Source organism: Paralichthys olivaceus, chromosome 14 (assembly GCF_024713975.1).
Source record: "Paralichthys olivaceus isolate ysfri-2021 chromosome 14, ASM2471397v2, whole genome shotgun sequence".
In the NCBI taxonomy this organism is placed as follows: Eukaryota; Metazoa; Chordata; class Actinopteri; order Pleuronectiformes; family Paralichthyidae; genus Paralichthys; species Paralichthys olivaceus.
This window is the reverse complement of record NC_091106.1, coordinates 19,856,494-19,877,296: the sequence shown is the minus strand read 5'-3', so window position 1 is coordinate 19,877,296 and position 20,803 is coordinate 19,856,494. Positions and strand designations below refer to the sequence as shown.

General features: G+C 41.4%; 2 protein-coding genes across 3 annotated transcripts; both read left to right on the top strand.

Moving 5' to 3' along the window:
• The first annotated feature begins 549 nt into the window (after window positions 1-549).
• mtrf1l (mitochondrial translational release factor 1-like) lies at window positions 550-5,292 on the top strand. 2 transcript variants are annotated; one of them, XM_020087528.2, is made up of 9 exons: window positions 550-734; window positions 1,001-1,447; window positions 1,932-2,011; window positions 2,109-2,213; window positions 2,504-2,582; window positions 2,942-3,105; window positions 3,450-3,567; window positions 3,796-3,932; window positions 4,086-5,292. In XM_020087528.2, exons 2-9 carry the CDS (start codon window positions 1,030-1,032, stop codon window positions 4,296-4,298), a joined length of 1,314 nt encoding a protein of 437 aa, XP_019943087.2. In that variant the 5' UTR covers window positions 550-734; window positions 1,001-1,029; the 3' UTR covers window positions 4,299-5,292. The 2 variants fall into 2 exon arrangements, with proteins under 2 accessions (XP_019943087.2, XP_069394464.1); XM_069538363.1 differs by having other exon boundaries at window positions 573-1,447.
• A 192-nt stretch (window positions 5,293-5,484) lies between these two features.
• Window positions 5,485-20,636, top strand: desi2 (desumoylating isopeptidase 2). The gene is made up of 5 exons (XM_020094167.2): window positions 5,485-6,125; window positions 12,022-12,094; window positions 12,266-12,359; window positions 14,389-14,530; window positions 16,721-20,636. Exons 1-5 carry the CDS (start codon window positions 6,087-6,089, stop codon window positions 16,985-16,987), a joined length of 615 nt encoding a protein of 204 aa, XP_019949726.1. The 5' UTR covers window positions 5,485-6,086; the 3' UTR covers window positions 16,988-20,636.
• The last annotated feature ends 167 nt before the right edge of the window (window positions 20,637-20,803 follow it).

The following is a 20,803-nucleotide window of genomic DNA, read 5'->3' as shown; positions in this document are numbered from 1 at the left end:
CAGATACACACTGGCTGAAATAATTGGTCAAGTAATCTATTATTTGAATGACAGATTTTTTTGTTTTCAGAAGAATGGGATTTATAACCAATGCAAACACATAAGTGTCTATAGAACAGGGTGATTTATTAAGTAAGCAAAGTAAGTTAAAGTCTTATATAATTTTCTTTATCTTGTATCATATCCACTTATATTTATTTCACTTTCCAAGTTTCAGTGGACATGTGAATAGACAGGAACATCGACTGGGTTTGAAGAGGAGAAGACTTATCACATTATAAGGAAACATCCAACTGGACATTGTCGGATTCCAGAAACCGTAGAATACGTACTTGTTAACTGCCGGGAATATGAATTGTAAGGACATGATGGAGGGAATAAAAAGGACTAGCAGAAGCAGGTGTATATATATATATATATATATACTGGAGTGTGGTGGAGGTGGACAAGGCAGGAAACATCTGTCCATCTTTAAAACTGATGTGGACAATCTGGATATTGTAGGAGTTACAAACCTCCAGTAGATGGCGGTAATGCAACACCGAGGATACAAGCTGCCGTCTAAGTCCAGAGAAGAAGAAGTTCTAATATGGCTGCGCCCTAACGTGAGGTGGTGAAGGAGCAATATCTCTACAACAACCCTCGATAGTGACTCGTTTAAAAGTTTTTCGGACATTTGTGACAGGAAACCGCTTCGTTTCAGTCGCATCGATGTTTCCGATGACAGGAGAAACGTAAGAGAGGCGTTCAGCAGTTTGTTATTCGACTCGAAGGTCTCATCAGATGACAAGAAACTGTCAGCAAAGTGTTTAGTCCGAGTCTGTTGTTAAAATCCAAAGTTCCATAGCAACAAGTAAAGTTAAATCTTTTTCTCTGAGTTTCGAGGTTTCAGGCCATACGTCACTCTTTGTTGAAGTAAAGTTTGGTGCTGTACTCGTTGGCTCTGAGTTCTTCTGCTAAAGGCCAAATCCAAGGAGGACATGTTTTTGTCTCGTTACAGTCAATCTTCAGCCTGAATCTGCTCATACGATGGCTCTCAGAAGAGCTGGGACCCTCCTTCTAACAGGAAATGAGTGTGTCTTCAATAAGTTGGCACATCTCTTTAAAAAATCACCAAACTTCTTCAGCCAAATCGTTGGATTTCATCACCACCGTTGCAGTGGAGCGAGAACTGTTCACACCGGTTCACCATTGCTGGTGTCCAGGTTACTGTCGGTGGAAGAGCTGTTTGCCCAGAGGTCTCTGCAGGAGTACCTGAAGAGGACGGAGGCAGAGTACAGTGAATGTCTGAGAGCAGTGAACCACAATGAGATGGAGGAGCAATGCAGCGAGGAGGAGCTGAGGGCCAAGAGGAGCAGGGTGTCGCTGCTGGCTCCTCTCGCCCAGAGCATCAGGGAACTGGACACCAAACACAAAGAGATCACAGAGACTGAGGCGCTGCTGAAAGGTGAGACTGTCTCCATCTGCACTTAAGTCAAGGCTGGGTTATGTTTCAAAGGTACATTTGAGGCACAAAGTACAAATGTAATAAATGTACCTGCACAATAAATGTAGTTCCTGTCTGAACTACCAATGTCTTTACTAGTCATTAAGGAAAGGAATGAAGGAGAGGGTAGACGTCCACACACTATTTAATTAACCCCCAGGTTTGGTTTCGGGCACACACTATATAAGCACTGCTGTTGCTACAGTTGTCAGAAATTATTGATAAAAGTCCTCTTTCACTGTGTTTGTAATTCTATATTGGTACATTTACTTTATTGTGACTTTTAGGATTAAATAACTAGATGGTAATCATGCAAGTAAATCAAAAAAATCAGATCTACTATTGTTATGAAGTAGTTCAGTACAATTCGAGATATGAGACGGATCCGATGATGTAAACATTTTGGCAATTTCCAACAATTTCCATTTTTTGTTTCTCCTGAAAGATGAAGACCCTGCGCTTCAAGAGCTGGCGGAGCTGGAACGAGACGGCTGTTTGCAAGATATTCAAGATCTTAGACAAAAGGTACAAGTGACAAACAGCTGAAGCATAAATAAACATGGTAACTAATGTTACGACTAAACTAACTGAAGATGTTTTCATTTGCTGCTTCACCAATCAGATCCTGGATCTGTTGATCCCTGAAGAGGAGGCTGATCTGAGCGACCTCATACTGGAGGTCACAGCTGGTATTGGGGGTCAGGAGGCCATGTTGTTCACTGCTGAGGTCTCAAAACAATTATAACTACCTGAATAGTAAATAAATAGCAAAGTAGAAGCACATTTACATAAAGAAAAAACACCGCATCCATTTTAGAACAATTTGGACCAAAATTTAAATTGATAATTGCAACAAAATAAAAACATTTGTAAGTTTTGGTCATGCCCCCCACACACAAACATCATATGATTTCCCATCATCCGTAGAAATATTAGAATTAGACTCATCATGAAAATAAAAAAACCTATAAGATATTCTTTGTATTTGCTTGATAACTTGTCTCTTCTCCTCTAAAGGTGTTTGACATGTACCACGGCTTCGCTCAGCATCACGGCTGGTCCTTTGACATCCTGGAGCACATGACCAGCGAGATAGGTGGGTGGTCAGTTCAATCCAATCGTTCAGGCATTTAGTTTTTCCCCTTTTTCTCTGTTTTTGTCTATTTCATTTTAAATCTTTATTGATTTTTTTGAGGAAAACACCAGAAAAACCTTACTACAAGATATGGTGTGAAAAAACAAAAAAAAACATATTATGTATATTTTCATATCCTATAACAGGCTTTCCATCATCATTATATTGATTCTAGAAATGAATTCTGCTTAAACAAATTATTTTATTTACTTAAAAAAAAAAATTACTAAATTACTAAATCTCATTTCCACCAGTTTGCAGTGAGACTCTAAAGAATCCCCTGTATTAAGAATTAGTGACTACTTACTCACCTCACCCAGGTGGACTCCGTCACGCCTCGGCCAGTATCAGTGGCCCCGAGAGCTACAAGAGAATGAAGTTCGAAGGTGGAGTCCATCGAGTGCAGAGGGTTCCCAAGACTGAGAAACAGGGTCGAATGCACACCAGCACCATGACTGTGGCTGTACTTCCCCAACCTACAGAGGTACTGTTTGACATGATGGACGGATGGCACAAAAATATCTGGATGGATCATTTAGGTAGAAAAATTTACTTTGTTGAGATGGGAGTATTTTTTTTTTCATATTTTGGCAGCTATTGCTTGTTCTATGTGTGTCAATCAAAAACACTTTTCACAAACATTTTTGGTTTAATTTGGGAAAGTTTTCCTCATTTGCTCTAATTTAGTGTCGGTTTTAACGGTTCCTTCATTTCTCATTAGTGTTTGAACCTTGATTAACCATGAAGCTAGGTTGATGAGAGTTGTACTCTTCTTCTTCTGCTGATTTAGACTTAAGTAAATAATGTGTGTTTCCGTGTTCTTGTCAGATCTCATTCACGATAAACCCAAAGGACCTGCGGATAGAAACTAAGAGGGCAAGTGGAGCTGGAGGCCAACACGTCAACACCACAGACAGTGCAGTCAGAATAGTTCATCTGCCCACAGGTAAATGCTGCAAGTTTTTAGATTTATTTTGATGAAATACCAAGAAGATACACCTCAGTTCAGCCCTGCCCACTTCAATCCAGCAAATACAACAATATTTCATGTAAAATAAAAAAATAACCCAACAAAAACTGTATTTATGTTGCAGAAAACAGGTTTTCAGGACCTTTGGCAATGAGAAATGTAAATTAGATGGCCACATGACTTCTTTTGTATGTGTTTTGTTAGGCGTGGTTGCAGAGTGCCAGCAGGAACGATCCCAGCTGAAGAACAAGGAGAAGGCCATGAAGGCCCTGAGAGCAAAACTGTACAGCATCAAGCTGGAGGAGGTGACCAGCAAACGCTACAACCAGCGTAAAGTACAGGTGAAGACAGTGAGATACTTATAAAAGGTGGTGTGAAAAATAATCGGAACAAAAGAAAAGACAGCAAAGCAAAAAAAAAGCATTGAAGAAGCTTTGAGAACATAATGTCAAAAAATGGACAAAGCAGTTATTGACTATTTTCTCTTCCTCCAGATTGGCACCAAAGGCAGATCGGAGAAGATCCGGACATACAACTTCGCCCAGGACCGGATCACAGACCATCGGATCGGCAAGACTGTGCACGATGTCAAGAGCTTCCTGCTGGGAGAGGAGCTGCTGGATGAGATGAACTGTTCGCTGCACGAGTTCTCCAACCAGGAGACGCTCATGGAACTGTTGGGAGAAAACGACCAGGGGGGTTCATGAGTTTGTCTCAGAGGACGAGGGATTTTGTGGAAAAGTTCCTGCTACATAAATACAATATATGAAATATTGTAGGTCATTGTTGTTGTGCTTCAAATTCTTCTGTGGAAACCACAAGGAAAAGGACCAAGATGGGGACCACGTCTCAATGCTTCTGCCCATCCAGAGTTAGAAATATGGTGATTTTATTTTATACAGATGGAGATACAGGAAGCCATTTACACTTATTTATGTATACACACCTATAGGTGGCAAATGAAGTGACTGCACTATGGAGTGGCTTGGCAGATGCTCGCTTGAGTAGTTCATGTTGTATTTTATGTCAGATCTGTTTTGGAAATCTATTTTCTCCTCTATCAGTGTCACCGCTCCCATGCTTAACAGTAGGAAAATTATGGTATGTCTGCCAAGGAGTTTGTTTTCACTCCTGACGTAAAATTATTGAGACAGATTTCCACAAAACTTTGTGGAAGGATATGTAATTATGGGTCAGGGAAAAACCCATAAAATGTTGGTGTGGAGCCCGGAAATGATAATTTTCTTTAAAACGAAGGTCAAGATAGGATTTATTTCTCCCCAAAATGTTCATCTTTAATGGATCTTGAAGACAAAAATGTGACATTTGGAGGGAACTGATATCAATGTGTGTGCAATGCGGTGCAGCTTGATTGAATATAAATAAGAGGACGGCTTTGGTAGAGGTACTGTCTCTACTGAGTGCTATTCCTGTTACCTCCGAGCAAAGGCCACATTTTCAGCCCTAGTGTGTGTGTTTGTAAAAACAACCGAACAGAAATCCACGAAACGTGGAAACGTGGAATGATGCAGTTTTGGGTCAGGAAAGAATCCAGAGACTCGGACAAAGGACGTCTCACTATGTTCTCTTGATTTCTCACAGAACAATTAATGGTGCACAACCAAGTAAAAAATACGTCTCCGTGAATTTAGGGCATTGTCTACTGAAAAATACTTAATTAAACATGTTGATAAGAATAAACGTGACATCATGTTGTTCTTCACTCATCTACCTCCATTCTGATTGTCATATTTTCTTGGTAAACTCTTTATTTTTTATTGCTGCATAAATACAGTTCACTATTATTGTTTATCGGTTCGTTGCCTTCACGTCGAGAACTACATCCCCCACAATGCCCGCAGGTTGATGAATCGAGCGTGCTGTCATCGCTCCGCTCGCCCACTCTCTCCGACCACTTTTCCGCCAGCGGTCGCATCCTGCCCGGCCGCCAGCTCCGGAGCTACCGTTAGCCAGCGAATAACAAGGGAGTCGGAAGTCATTTTTTTTTTCTCCCCCGTTGGAATATCAGCGTTATGACGGTTAGTTAAATATTTGTCTTGTTCGGGAAGATGAAATCACATTTCCTCCGTGTCGACGCGGCTCCTGGAAGACACATCCCCCCGCGTGAAGTCCGCCTTCTCAGCCCGACCTCGGTTAGCGAGTCCGTCCGTCTTGCCAAGCGAGAGGCTCCGCCGTCCTCCGCCGCCGCTGGAGCTCTGTGAGGCGCGGAGGCTCCGGACAAAGCCCGTCAGATGTTGGCCGGTGGGAACATATCCTCGGACCCCCCCACGATTTGAAACCATTGCCGTGGAGCTGAATTGTCGAATCCGTCGTGGAAGCGCCGCGAATACGGTGGAGGACCGAGGTCTATTTTCAGAGAGGGCGAGAGTTCGGATCTCTCACCGGGGGAAGGAACCGAGGAGCGGGGGGTGTGAGGAGGAGGAAGACCCGCAGAGAAGAAGGGACGTAGCGGGAGGAAACTGCCGCTGCCAGTGATGGCAAACGAGCCGATCATCCTAAACGTCTATGATATGGTGAGTGGAGAGGTAACAATGGGTGTTTTGGTTGTTTATTTAATACTTTATCCGAGCACAACGGTTCTGTGTTGTTTTGGCGTAGCCATATGAACAATCCCCGGACGTTACGCCAAACTCTATTGTAAAAACAGGCGATTTAAAGCTTGAGTTAGTTTTCAGCTGAGGTGCATTGAATAAACTTCAATACTGAAGCCTCTTCACCAATGACCTTATGTCATTTCTCAATTCGGCCTTCACTCATGACATGTAACTCAGCATTTCAACTTAATTTAGTGGTTCATCAGTTCTTTTTCACTTATATTCCAGCAAAATACACAAAGGGACTGAATGAGCAGCAAAAAGTGACCAGAAGTGCTCTTGGAAATTGTTTTTCACTAGTCAGATAATGATAAAAAAACAAAGTTCCTGTACAACACTATTTGTAATATACATTTTTTTGGGCTGAAAAACAATACGCTGTGTAAAAAACACCTAAAAACTGCCCACAAGGACATAATGTGTAAAACCCAGAATAATAACGCAGATAAAAGTGAGTTGAATATTGCACCTGATCTAAAAAACACTTAGAAGGATTCACGCAAAAGATAGAACGCATAAAAGATGAAAATCAAGAGTGTAAAATGTGCTTTTTAAAGCTGGGAAATGGTTTTCCATATCAGGAATGGAGCCAAAATGATCCTCAGTATACTCTTTAATCTGCTGTTGCCAAAACAGCAAAGTGTCACAAGTGAAATATTTACAGTAGAACGCGATCACCACAGAGTCAGTATTTCTGTAAACCCCTCTCAGCCTGCTGTCATAGGAAAACACAGGATTTGAAACCAAAATGCTGCTAAACCTCAAGTAGATGTTAAATTTCACCCTGTCGACACTTCTTCTTTGGAGGAAATGCAGGTCTCTTTGTTTCAGAGCGAGAATTTGAGTCATTGTGTTGTCACCAAGCAGGGGTGAGTCAGAAGGGGGGGTAGAAAGTGATGGATCTGTCGATGAATCATTGATTGATATAGATTCAGTGTTGGACAGAGCACGCTCGCAATTGGAATTACATCGTCCGGGCTATTTAAAAGACCGGAGAGGTGTTGTTTGGGGGATAAAACTTGTCATCAATGTCCACCGAGCTTTTCTTCGTCATCATACATCTGATTGTTTGTGTCTGTTTTGTTCCATCCACCAATACTTTCAACAGTTAAGAAGACACCAGGAGACACCTGAGATGTTTATTCCTGGATCAATATGAAGGTCCTCCTCCTTTGGAGAGAGAGACACGATTACTTTACTTCTATTTTTAATCTGATTTATTGCTGTTGTGCTCCCTTTTAGCTGATGGTCAATATATCATCACAGGGCTGAGGTCATAATGTTGGAGGCTGTTTCATATGGATTAACACTGAGGGCTACAGGGTCATTAAACCATCCTCTGAGAACCTGTACAGATGGTTTTCTTGTAGAAAATAGTGGCACAGTATCTAAAGTCATATAGAACCATATCATTACTTAATTTGTTCCATCTTATCTTTCTCCTTTCTTCTGCCTCTTGTCAGTCTTTTTCCTCCCCCTCTCTCTTTCTCCTCTCCTCCCCCTTCCTTCTTTCACTTCCTCTCGGTCTTTCACTTGACTTGCTGTCCACATTAGTTCCTTTTCTGTAAAGACCACTGACAAGCTTTTATCTTTCTATCTGGTCTCCATTCATGTGAACTGCTGCAGGGTTCCTCTGCACACTTGGACACGCTAACAGAAGCTGCTCATGCCACACACACACCCATAAACTGCTTTTACAGTTGCTCGATGTGTGTTTTCATTGTGTGCATGTGAGAGTGGGAGAATGAGTGTGCGTTTTACTCATTGAAGGAATTCCGTGGTTTGTGCATGTGCTTGCACATCGAATCACACCCATGCATATTTGTGTTATTTTTGCTTGTGCTGCTGTGGTAACCAGACTTTTGGCCTGTTTGCAGTGATGATGGCTGCTCCCTATTCATTCATTCCTCTATACGCTTCCTCTTTGTATCGATTAGAAAGTGAGTATGAGTAGTGTCTCTGTGGACTTTCTGTCCGCTGGTTGGTTACTTGACTTACAGAAATGAAAAGTTGACAATGAGGCCCAGAGGGTCTGTATGTGAGAACACAAATGTCCACGTCAGTTGCTCAGGACATTCACAGTGAGCCCATGTGAGAATACAGCAAGGACAATTTCTGTAAAATTCACAGCCAGCGAGTGGACGTGTTGAGGACACTTCTTACACGTGACAGACAAGAAACTGGAAGATGTCAACTTGGAAAGACAATGAAATGTGTGAGTTTTTGGCGATGAGGGCCGACAACAGCCACCCACATTCAGTCGTGATGCTAAGCTAATCAACTCCTGGCTGTAGCTTCATATAACACTGAGATTTGCTACAGAAAAACTCAGCCAGGATTATATATATGTTTTGAGACAGTCCTTAGTTTTCTTAGTAGTCCTTAACGCTGGTCTTAAAGAAGTGAATGAGGAGGCCATGTTTTATGATGCAGTGCTATTAGATGGTCTGAATGGGGCCTTGTTTATTGGCTTACGGAATAGCTGAGGTCAGGAAAGTGGCGACACACGCTGCAGGACCCCCACTGCCATCATCAGATGTTCACACTGTGTAAGCATGAACAGTGTTGGTGAGTGCTTACTGAAAGGCAGCCTGGTTGTTGGCAGAGGCTGACACTTTGGTCAGTGTGGGATTTGTTCCCTCTAAGAAGACACTGAAACATTTTACTCAAAAAGACTGATGAAACGCCCACTTCCCCCTTTACATTTGAGGATCAATAACATCACGTGACTTTCAGGAACAACTGGCACCAGCACAGACGCCCCTCACTCTCTCCTTCTTCCACAATTCCCATTCCGTCAAGTCCTCTCCTCCGTCCCGCTCCCATCTCTGCTAAGTGGATTTCCTGGCCAGCTCTGAGTGCTTCAGTACGCTGCTCTAATGAGACAGCATTATCTGCACACCACCTGTCTGTCTGCCTGCCAGACACACCGTGGACTACTGTATCCCTGTGTTTGGACATTAGAGCGGGTTGTGTTACTCTGTGTTGGTGGAGGGTTCTGCTGTGGCTGCTGCTCAGGATCAGTCAGGGACGTGCAGACATCATGACTCCAGCTTTTCTGTTTATCGTCCAGTTTACAAGGTAACGTGTGCCAAGGCTAAAGAAACACATGAGATAAATGAGAATGTAGTGTCACTGTGCTATTTGTGAGAGACCACAGATTCAGCTGGTGTAGTGTAGTGTAGCAACATGTTGCACTGTCTAATTTAAAGTTAAAAAATTAAATTTAAAGTTTTAAGTCTCTCACAGGACAGAAGTTGAGAAACTCATACTAGATTGTTAGTAGATTGTTATCGTATACTACAGTAGCTGGGGAGCTTAGTATAACAAATCTCTAACACTTTTATGTCTCCACTGCGCTGGAACTGAAATAAATACATTGATGCATCGTGCTGTTAATATTCATCCCCAATTGTGGCAGCTCACATTTAATATTAATATAATACCAACAATATAATTGATGATTATATTTCTATCAGTCGTGATATTTGATTAAATATCTAACTGTTGCGATCATATTATGTATTTCAGTTTTGGTTTCAGTTGACATGTTTCTGCTGCAGCAGTGATGCTGAAGACATTTCATATCTCCCTGTTAATTATCCTGCTTGAACACTTTCGGCGATGATAATCCCTTTAAAAGAAAAATTACAGCACAGGAATGCAGCACGTGGCACTGTGATGATTACATTTATTACAAACATTTAACTTCAGCACCCGGTTCCTCTGCGTTCATCCGTCTCCCTGTGTCTCCCTCCCTCCACTCATCCGTCTTAATTTAATTCATTATCACGTAAATAAACTGTTACTCTCGCAAATGCTCATCTCATCGTCTGTGCTGAGGAGGAGGCTGCTTTTAACGAGCTTTGAAGTAAGGAGCGCTGAGATAAGAGTCTTACTTCACTAGCCGGGGGTGGGGGTGGGGGTGGGGGTGGATATACTGTACTAAACCTTCTGTCTTGTTGCAGATAGGGAAGCAATCCGCTTTTTTCCTCACTGAGTCTGAGGTTTTCACTCACACTGAAGCGATTTTGCTTTTGCAATTAAAAGTATCGAACTAACACTCCACTCAGAGGGATTTAGAGTAAACTTAAACCGCTTTCAGACATGCACTGAAGTCCAGGCATTAACCTGAACACCTCCAGTGGGTCTGTTTGAAAACAATACGAAACTGGAAAAATCGAAATGTCTCTGGATGAGTAAAAAAAAAAAGGACATGAGAAGGATCAATGACAAATGTCACAACCTCCTTCCTTACCTGTACTTCCACCTTGTGTGCCTCTCTCTGTTTGTGAACTTTGGAAACGACTGTATGTGGGTCAGGTAACTGTGAGACATCAGATGGAAATGTTGTGACTCAGCAGTCTTATCTTGTCTCTGATGGGTCAGTATCATTTGCATTTACTTGTCCAAAGAAATTATAGGGACATTAAGGTTAGTCATAACACTGTCGGCCTCCAAACTTGAGAATTATTCAGTGTAGAGTTTTGCTCCTATGTTAATCATAGGGTACCACATATTTAATCATATGATAGAAATTACACTTTAAACTAAGGCGTAATGTAAACATCAACATCAATAGGAAATATAAACTGTATTGAGGAGGGAAGTTGGAATTAAAAACAAATTATTCACCTAAATCCAATATGAGAAATTCGGTGGTCGATGCACTGCTTTGTATCTGCAGTATTAGAAGTGTTAATACAATCAACTACATATACAGTAAGTGAAGTGGGTTTTATAATGCAACACAGTGGTGCAGTCACAGTGTGACTCATTGTTAAGCTGTATTTTCTTTAAGTGCTATTACAACAGAGGAAAAAACAGACCAGTCCAGTAACATCATCACCTCCTGACTATGTTTTCTGTAGAAACAGATCATTGATGCATCATCCTCAAGTTGATGAAGACAGTGTGTGTTGATAGAATGGATTCAGGAGAAAACAGGATTCAGAATCATCATGATTTCTGCAGTATCAAAATGATCCAGTGACAGTTTGTCTGTACATCTGTGGGTACATTGAAAACAGGAACTGCTCATAGTAACTTCACCGTAACCTTTAATAATGCTGATTTGTCTTTGGCTCAACTTTTTATCTCGCCATAGGTCAAAAGGTCAAGATACTGAGCTTGGTAATTGACCACCAACATGAATAATTATTATGAATTATTCATTTCACTCAATACGGAATATTGTTTGTATGAGTGATGTTATTGTGTAATGTATTATTTTACCATTTAGATGAAATCACTGCTCCATCATCTGCGACTAAAGATCCTTCTCACACAAACGAACTCTGCCGAGCAACAGCCCGTCCAATCACCTCTAGCGACGGCATGTTTGTGCTGTAGAGATGGACGCTCCAGTCAGAGATCATTGATTCTGTGCGCTCTGTCGTGTGTTTGTGTGTGGGCCTGTCTTTTATTGTCTGTGTGTAAGAGATCTTGTGTAAACACCAGAGGCTCTCAGATCTTATTTCAAGCAGCCGCAATCGCAGAGTGGTCGAGTGTCAGGGAGACGCCGGCTGTCGTTAAACAATAAGCTGTTGAGGTTAATTCAGTTTGTGGATCTGTATTAAGTCTATGTAGACGATTCTTCTCATGAATCCTGACGGGATTTTATGTGTTTCTGCTCTGCTGAATTATGTTTTTATTTGATACATGACGATGAAAAAACATTGAGGTACAACGACACATTCAACACTGAAGTTTGCATTGAGGCATTTGCAGCGACTTTGTAATATGTCAAATATTTTGGGTTATTTGGACTTTTTCTCATAAAATAATATATTAATTCTGTCTCTTTCTGTCTCAGTACTGGATCAATGAGTTCACCAGCTCTCTGGGCATCGGAGTGTTTCACTCAGGGATTGAGATCTATGGAAGAGGTAAGATTACGCAGATGTGTGACACCAACACATATCAGGTCAACTACTTATGATTAGTCCTCTGAGAAGATGCTTTTACACTCACAATATAAAACTGTGTCTGCTCAAAGAAGGAACTTTTTGTTGAAGGTAATGTGCTTAAATGTGTGTTTTTGTGTTGTGTGTGTTTAGAGTTTGCCTATGGTGGACACCCGTACCCATTCTCAGGGATCTTTGAGATTACACCAGGCGATGCCACTGAACTAGGCGACACCTTCAAGTTCAAGTAAGTTTGAGGTATTTGATGTGTGGTGAAAGTGTTGAAAGTCTCTGTGTGTTGCTGAGAGATCTGTGGTACTAAAGTTTAGAAGACAGTTTTGTCACTTTCGGTTTAGCCTGCAATACATCGAAGCTTATGCCATGAACCTGTTTTCATGTTCATTTCATCAGTAGACATCTTAGCTGCTTTTGTGTTGTTCATGCATTTCACTGTGGACAAAGACTACAAACACTACCTGGAGTCTCGAGAGTGTACACAGACCATTTGAACACAGAGACAACACAGAGACGATGTCTTCACCAGTGAGATGATGTTAATGTCGTGAAAACAAGAAACCCCTTTGTTCATAATCAGCATAGATCAGATGGTGTCTCCTGGGAACACAGATTTCTTCTTTATCTTCCTTTTATGTTTCCAAAATAAAAGGTTGGGATAAGAACTGACCTGCTGCATGTTGTCATGTATTTACAGTACCAAGGTCACTAAAGTTGATGTAGTTGCATTGAGTTGTATTGAATCACACTCTGACAGGTAAACTGAACCGTCTGTAAATCACCTCAGCTCCACATTTGATGAACATTTTAATGGAATCGCCGTCACTGAACTAAACGTGACCAGTGAGTCAAACGGTCGTCATCCAACAGTCACTGTGTGAGAGAATATTTAATTAGTCAGAGATTCCACAGCTTCTGGGTTCACCCAGTCAGTTAATGTGTCTTCTAATGAGTTAGGGTTAGGGAGAGGGAGGGAGAGAGAGATAGAGCATGTGACAGACATTTTTTTTTAAATTTCACACTGTTTTCCTCATTTGGTGAGGCAGCTGATTTGTCTTGGACTGAGAGTGAGAACAGAAGAGACAGAGCATAAATAAAGTGTCAATTTGTCATCACTTTCCTTGTGATACTGAACGCAAAAGAGACACTGGGATAGAAACAGCTGCACAGAATCACATTCAGTTTACAGATTTTTAATATGAACATTAATACATGTAATTCACTCCAATGCACCCTGCAACGAAATGTTCATGATTTCAGAAAGCATGTGATTAAGCTCTGCAGGCTTGTGGTGTTGGTATTAGTCAGTAGTTTATTAATAGAGCGCTAGGTTACGATTCATTTCTTTAGCAATTTATTGCATATCAAACGCCTTTTGTAATTTTCCGCAGACTTAGGCGACGTCATCAGATGTCTTATTTTATTCAACCATTAACTCTTCAGACCTGAACGGCTGGAAACAGCAAATATTTCGCATTTTGCATTAAAAATTACTCATAAATGTATTCAGTTAACCCAAAAAAAAAAAAAAAAAATGTAATCATTTGAGCTCAAGCTTATTAAAAGATGTTAGTAAATGGGATGGAAAAGAAAAGGCAGCACGATGTTATGAAACCTGTGAAACCCGTGTGGGTTTCAGAGGGAAAAAAAAGTGCTCGTAAACATGAGTACAGTGTTTTACTGTAGTTGAACTAAGTGAATTTTCGGTGCTGAGACAGTCAGTTCAATACGATTTTGTGTTCCCATTATCAACCAAGGGTTTGTGTGTCTGTGTCTACCCAGAGCAACTGTGCTGCTGTGTATTACTTCTGCTCTAGTTGATCTGACACACACACGCCCACACGCCCACAGACATGGTGCTCAGACACACTTGCTGTCTCCATGCAGGCCACTGGACCATAAGTATGGATCATCCGGGACAAATGCCACCATGTCCAGGTTTCTCTCTCAGGCTGAAATCCATCATATTGGTTTGATACCAGTGAAAAACAATTATTCACAATATGTTTCCCTCCTTAAAGAGACCAAGCAGATCAACTGCTTATTATTACTATTAATTTTCAGATGTTAACATTTTTGTATATCGTATGAATATAGACTAAACTAATATTATTCATTCCTTCTTGATAACAAAACTTGTGATGCGAAACTGTAAGGCAACGCAGGAAAGAGGCAAACACTTGTATGTATATGTATTCCATGTATGAAACAGTGTAGAGATGGACGTGAGTGAGTAATAATGCTCACACTTGTTCCTGCAGAGAAGCCATAGTCCTCGGCAGCACAGACTTCACAGAGGAGGATGTGGAGCGAATCGTGGAGGAGATGGGGAAGGAGTACAGAGGCAACGCCTACCACCTCATGCACAAGAACTGCAACCACTTCTCCTCGGCACTTTCAGAGGTAAGTGTACTTACACACACACACAAAGCACACGTGCACACTTTGTTTTCAACAAGCTCAACTGAACTTACCTGACATGAGGTCCAAAAATCCCCAACATGCTAGTCAGATAAGGTGTAACCCTTGCTACACGTATCTGTGTGTGTGTGTGTGTGTGTGTGAGCGTGCATACTAACGAGCAGCTTATCTTTGTATGACTAATGAGCAGGAAGTCTTACACATAGCATCTAGCACTGAGATGGGGATTAGGACACTGATACAAGCCCAGACACGCAGTCAGCTGACACACACACACACACACTTACAATATTCGCACACAGTAAACACGACATCTGAAGATACTTTCACAGAGAAATGCACAGTTTAAACTTGTGATATCATATAAACAGGAATGTATAAAGAAACCCAGTTTAGCAGCGGGAGGCAGTTTTGCCTGCAGGATTTAATTTTCATGTTTGCTCTCATTAACATGTATGATTTTCTTAAAGAGGAGATGAATAGGATTGGACACGTAGTTTGGTTGTTGCAGCTTTGAAATATCAAGTGTGATGATTAATTGTGCAGAGAGAATGTGTGACGTGCATGACTCTGTCGTCAGTCTTTCTGAAACGCGAATCAACACACTGCTCCCTGTTAACACCCTGGTTCTGTCTCGTTATGGAAGTTTATTATATGGATGATGCCACTGCACAAGAATCGTGTCCTGAAAGTTCAGCAAAGAAAAAAAAATACTTTCAGAGGGACAGTTTTCTGTTGTTTATGTTGTGTATTGAAGGTTGTGAGGGTCACATGTCCTCAACTATAACCGATTTATGCCTCTTGTCTTGCCTTCTCTCTTCATCTTCTCTTGCCACCTAGTCTGAGTTATTTTTATCCAGAGTCATGCTCAGTGTCTGCTTAAAAAAAAAACTGAGGATCTGCGGTGAACAGCTCATGCTGGTGATTTGAAACTTAGTGAATGTAAAAGGGTATTTCTTAAAACACGAAGCCGCTGTGAGTCCTGCAGCTAAAGCCAAAAGCTAGACCAGGTGATTTGTGTGGATCAACTAGAGCTCTGGTACATTTAAGGATTTGTCCTCCGAGCTGTGGCTGTGCTCATCTGACTTCATGAGATCAAAGTAATTTGCTTTGATTTCTTTCTGTCACATCACTCTCATCTCTGAAGGAGGTGAGGAATCTGTTTTCAGCTGGCTGACACAGAGCAGTGGCTGCAGCATTAACATAGGATACAATCATCTGTAGGCTGCTCGTGATGGGACACAACATGTAAAATCATCGGCTCTACGAGACGTTTTTTGTGGTTTTTAAAAAAACCCACTGTCTCCGTCTCACATGTGGCTTTTAAGAAAGCCAGTCAGCATCTTTGATGATGTTGTGATTAAAGTGCATTTACCCAGAGTTTCTGGGAAACCACTTGTCCCAAGATGTTGTAATAGCACTGACAGAGCAAAGTGGTGATAATAAGCCCTCACAATGACAGTGTTAGTCTGCTAAGGGCAGGAGGTTAGAGAGAAATCCAATCCTCCAACTCATGTACAAGCTGCTGGTCCCTTGAAATGACTAACGCTGGGTTGCCACTGTTTGTTCCTTTAAGGCACAGAAAGTCAGGAAATGTCACATCATTCCCTGGAGGTTTGAAAATTTTTTCACTGGGGTCACTTCACAAGAGAATGGCAGGAAGTATTTTCACGTTACACATGCATGGTTCCAGATTTTTTTTTCTTCCGCTGAAATCGCAGCTGAACTCTGAAAGACTGATTATGTCCACAGACGACTTCTGACTTAGAAAACATTAACAGACCAGGAGGAAGTAACGAGTGTTTGTTCTGGTTTAGTGAACAAAGAAAAGTGAAGATTGATTCATGGACTTCACATTGAAATCAAGACAAATGATGCTCAAGTTTATTTTAACATGAATGCAGACTCAAGTGTAACACAAAAATGCCCTAATGGTGAGTGTATTGATTATAAAGTTTCTTATTAACCAAATTCTACACCGGTGCTGGGGGTTCCCACATGTTGGTCCTTTATTAAGATATGCTACGAATTTACTTCAACAAGTCTCATTGTACGACTTCTTTCTTATCATACATGAACAACGTGGCGTCGCTTTCCAAAGCTCATTGTCACAGCACCAGAGCTGTTTTATCAACTATTTTATGAAATGTTTTGCTCTTCTCCCCTCCTCAGATCCTGTGTGGCCGGGAGATCCCTCGCTGGGTCAACCGTCTGGCCTACTTCAGCTCCTGCGTGCCCTTCCTCCAGACCTGCCTGCCCAAAGAGTGGCTGACCCCGGCTGCCTTACAGTCCAGCGTCAGCCAGGAGCTCCACGGAGCAGGAGAGCTGGAGGAGGCTGAGGACGCCGCCGCCACCGCCTCGCTGGCCTCCATGTCGCCCTCCTCTTCCTCCAGCCCCACCTCCTTGCCTCGTCACTCCCGCTACCAGCCCCGCCGGTAGAACCTGCAAAGCCTGCTGAGAAACACAGGGCTGGACTTGTGGTCAGGAAACAGAATAGCTGATGAGTCCAGCTACAGTCTGTCAGGACCGTCTTTGAGCAGAACCTGAACCGCTCCCTGCTCTGGGTAAGAACGTCAGCCAAATCCCTGCAATGATCCAGAGCACTGGAATAGTTTCTCCTCGCAGGGGGAAGGAGATCTGGCTGCTGACAAAGGCTGGATCACCTCCCAGTGAACACGGCTGACAACAGCTGACAACATCCCCTCCAAAATTCACTATTTCTTATCTTATCTGCCCAGACCGCCCAGAAGCAGGGCTGTTTTTTTTCTCCACCAAAGTGTTTCGTAATTTAAGAAGATTTACCAGCCACATGTAGATTTTACCAGCAGTTATTTAATGGATGGTGCTAAACTCAGAAAGAGAGAATACTGTCAAACTGGAACTCTGAAAGGCTGACATGGTAGAACACATACTACTCATGTCTAGTTTTTAAGTTGTTTGCAGCTGAATAATCTAAAGCTGCTTTTAGACACGTGCTGACATTTTCAGGAGGTGCTGTATGTAAGAATGCAAATGTCAGTTGATCCGGACATTCGCCTGCAAGCCCCACAGTAAAACGTCTGAAAAATGTCCGAGGGTGCCGATGTGAGAACGCAACAGGTAAATGTCGTTGATGACGTTTCTAATAAGCGTGGGGTATGAAAGTGGAAGAATACAAATATCTCTGGATGAAAAGAGGAGACGCAGAAGATGCCAACTTCAAAAGACAATGACATTGGAGAGCTTGTGACAGTGAGGGCCGTAAGCCAAAACCAAAACATGTGATTTTCTGGATTGGGAGTTATACGTCACGTCCTGCGTGCTCTACCCAGCCGCCACCCCTCATGTGAATGTTCGGGACAATTTCCTGTTGTTGTGAACACGTCTGACACGGCAATCCCTGCTGTGTGTTTCATATGTGAAAGGCAAAGTCCACAAAATGTCTGGAGCCAATTTTACATATTTCATTTAGAAAAAACGACTTAACTGCTATGAGCTAAGTAGGAGGAGCCAGAGAGAGCTGTCAATCAAGTCAAACATGCAATAAACATCAAATTCACCTCTCGTCGAGCGCTGGTATAATTTGACTGTGGCTGGTCAATATATTCTATAATATTTGGTTTGTAAAATTTTGAAAGCATTTCCTCAGAATACTGTGCGAGCGTCAGGACCTCAGGCTTCTTCTTCTATCACAGAAAGCTGGAGAGACTTAAACAAGAACTACAATCAGCCTCAATTTACACAGATAAACTGATCCAGGACCAGAATCTAAATGGGAGAAACATCCCTATCACACCTGAGATTGGTTCAAGTTCAGGAACCTTTAATGACACAATTTTCAAACCTGTATCAGCCTTTGAACTAATAACCGGTAATTTCTTCACCAATGATGTGATCACGTCGATTATTATGTTTGCAGGGCAGTGACTGAGAGGTCAAAAGGTTTTTTATAACCTAGGAGGTTCTGAGTTCTGCTAAATAAAATAGTGAATTCTTTCTTAGTAGCAACTGCCAAGGTGCCTTTCAGCAAGGTACTTAACCTACAAGCTTCCCAGTGGCCACCAGTAGAGGACTACTGTGGTCTAACTGGACCGCTCCCGGTCGTCAGCGTGTTTATCATCTGTAAGTGTGAAGCAACGTGTTTTGTCTTCACTCGAGTAACTTGGCGGCCACGATGTCGTCAAAGTCGGGACGTGTGTCTTAAACTGACGACTCACATCTGTGTCCGTTTAGGGATGTCGCACACTGTTGTTAATTTAAAACATCACAAACACATTTTAAGCTTTTATTTTAAAGGATTATACTTAAATCTTATGTTGGAAAAACTGATTGAAATCATTGTGTCACTCTTATCTAAAGACAATGCTGCTTTCCCAAAAAGACGAGCACCTCATTTAAAACTCTATATATGCTGTTGACACCACGTATGCTGCATAATGTGTGTCGTCCCAAACAGGTGTCAAACATACTTCTCAGTTGATCTACTTGTTTTCCTGGACGTCTGAGGACCGGACGACAAGCAGGAACCATTTATTTGTTTAAATCCTTTATTGTATTTCAATTATATTTTATGGACTCTGGCCTTTTAGTCTGTTTTGTTTATGTTTGATAAACTCAGGACTCCAAAAGGCTTTGTAATATATTCCTTTAAACTTTTTTATCCCACGGCTCTACGTTTGCGTTGTCGTTGCTTTTTCTAATGCAGTAGTCACTCCATAGAGCTTTTGAAGAACGTGGCACTGTGGCGGTGCAGTTTTTTATACTCTCCTCTTTGATTAAGAAACACAAACAAAAGCTTTCATTTACAGCCCAGATGTTTGTATCTGAGCCTGTGCTGCTCTTGGTTTTCTGTCTGTGCGTGAATGTGCACAAGTGTATTATAACTGGTTTGTTTCAACCATCGACTGCGTATTAAGATGGACGACGCATCTCCACTTCCCACCACTAACCAGAAGTGAAGCCAAAATATCCTGCACACAACTCGATCACGTCATTTGAAGTCAGTCATTTAATGCTCAAATAACTAATTAAAACCAAACCAGTGTGATAAGAACTACCTAAAATGAAATAATCCATCTTCCAATAACATGGCAGAGGAGGGGTTTATGACCTGTACTGCATAAAGCCACCAGGGGGCAGTTTTGGCACTTTGGCTTCACTTTTACGGAGTCCGTCCAACTTTATAAACAGTCTATGACATCAACAACCTGTCAACTTGGCCACACTTCTCCATATCTCACACATTCTCTTCCCAACCGTAGCAGCGTTTCAAAGTTATTTCTTTTTCTTCAACCGATTGAATTTCTTTTAACATTTTGTCCTCTGACCTGAATTCAGGATATTTTCAGTTACATTATTTTGATGCAGTGTGCGACAGATTTCAGGACGTTTATTTTCTGATAAACAAACCAAACAGAATCAGTGTTTAAGCAGGACGCACTGTAAAACAACATTTTTATTAAAACCAGCACATTCTTCTAATCCACTCGATCTACGAGATTCATTTTGAATGTTTCTTTGTAAATCTGAATATGAAAACTTTATTTTTAATGCACTGACACAGACTGACTCACTCACTTGTACTGCTCATGCCGGCGCCATCTGCTGGAAGTCATTTGTACTGTTACTTGTCTGCTTCACACAGACACTGAGGTTTTTCCTTTAACCTTCATAGCGTCACATAATGTGTTGATCTTTAATTGACTGATAAACAGTATCTCATCAAACACCGTTTAAACATGTGTAACCTTTCATTTCAAAATGCTGATAAATAAAACTGGAAAGTTCAGATTACAACATTTAACACACAATTAATCACCTTCTGTCCTTCCTCAGTTTTTCTCTAAAGCCACTTAATCACAGATTTCTTATTTTGAATGGAATCCCTCATTCTTTGTGTAGTAGTTTTAATAATAATAGTAAATGTCCTGTCAAATTGTTCTGATTGCACCACATGTGTGAGCTATGAATGTAAATGAGGAAACCTCAGTCATTTAATCCCCACAATAAAAAATGACTTCAGCTGTTTGATGGTAAACTGTCACAGAGACTTCAGAACAGATTTATACTCTTGTTTGAAAGTTATTAAAGAGACGATCTGTGACTTTCATTGTGTCATCACTGTTTTTATACATGACTTCTGGTTATGATCTTTGACTTTAACGTGGAATTCCAAACTGTTTTTATTTAAAATCTAAAACTGAAGCTGTTAGCAGTAAAAGAACTGAGTGCTGCACCAGTTTTTCCAGATTCATTTATCAACTGTAGTGTGTAGCA

Excerpts from the sequence above, each read along its gene's own strand:
- mtrf1l (XM_020087528.2), top strand. The coding sequence starts at position 1,030 with ATGGCTCTCAGAAGAGCTGGGACCCTCCTTCTAACAGGAAATGAGTGT. Across the intron at positions 2,012-2,108 it reads TTCAAGATCTTAGACAAAAG|ATCCTGGATCTGTTGATCCC; the intron begins GTACAAGTGACA and ends TTCACCAATCAG. Across the intron at positions 3,933-4,085 it reads ACAACCAGCGTAAAGTACAG|ATTGGCACCAAAGGCAGATC; the intron begins GTGAAGACAGTG and ends CTCTTCCTCCAG.
- desi2 (XM_020094167.2), top strand. The coding sequence starts at position 6,087 with ATGGCAAACGAGCCGATCATCCTAAACGTCTATGATATG. Across the intron at positions 6,126-12,021 it reads TCCTAAACGTCTATGATATG|TACTGGATCAATGAGTTCAC; the intron begins GTGAGTGGAGAG and ends TTTCTGTCTCAG. Across the intron at positions 12,360-14,388 it reads GGCGACACCTTCAAGTTCAA|AGAAGCCATAGTCCTCGGCA; the intron begins GTAAGTTTGAGG and ends TTGTTCCTGCAG.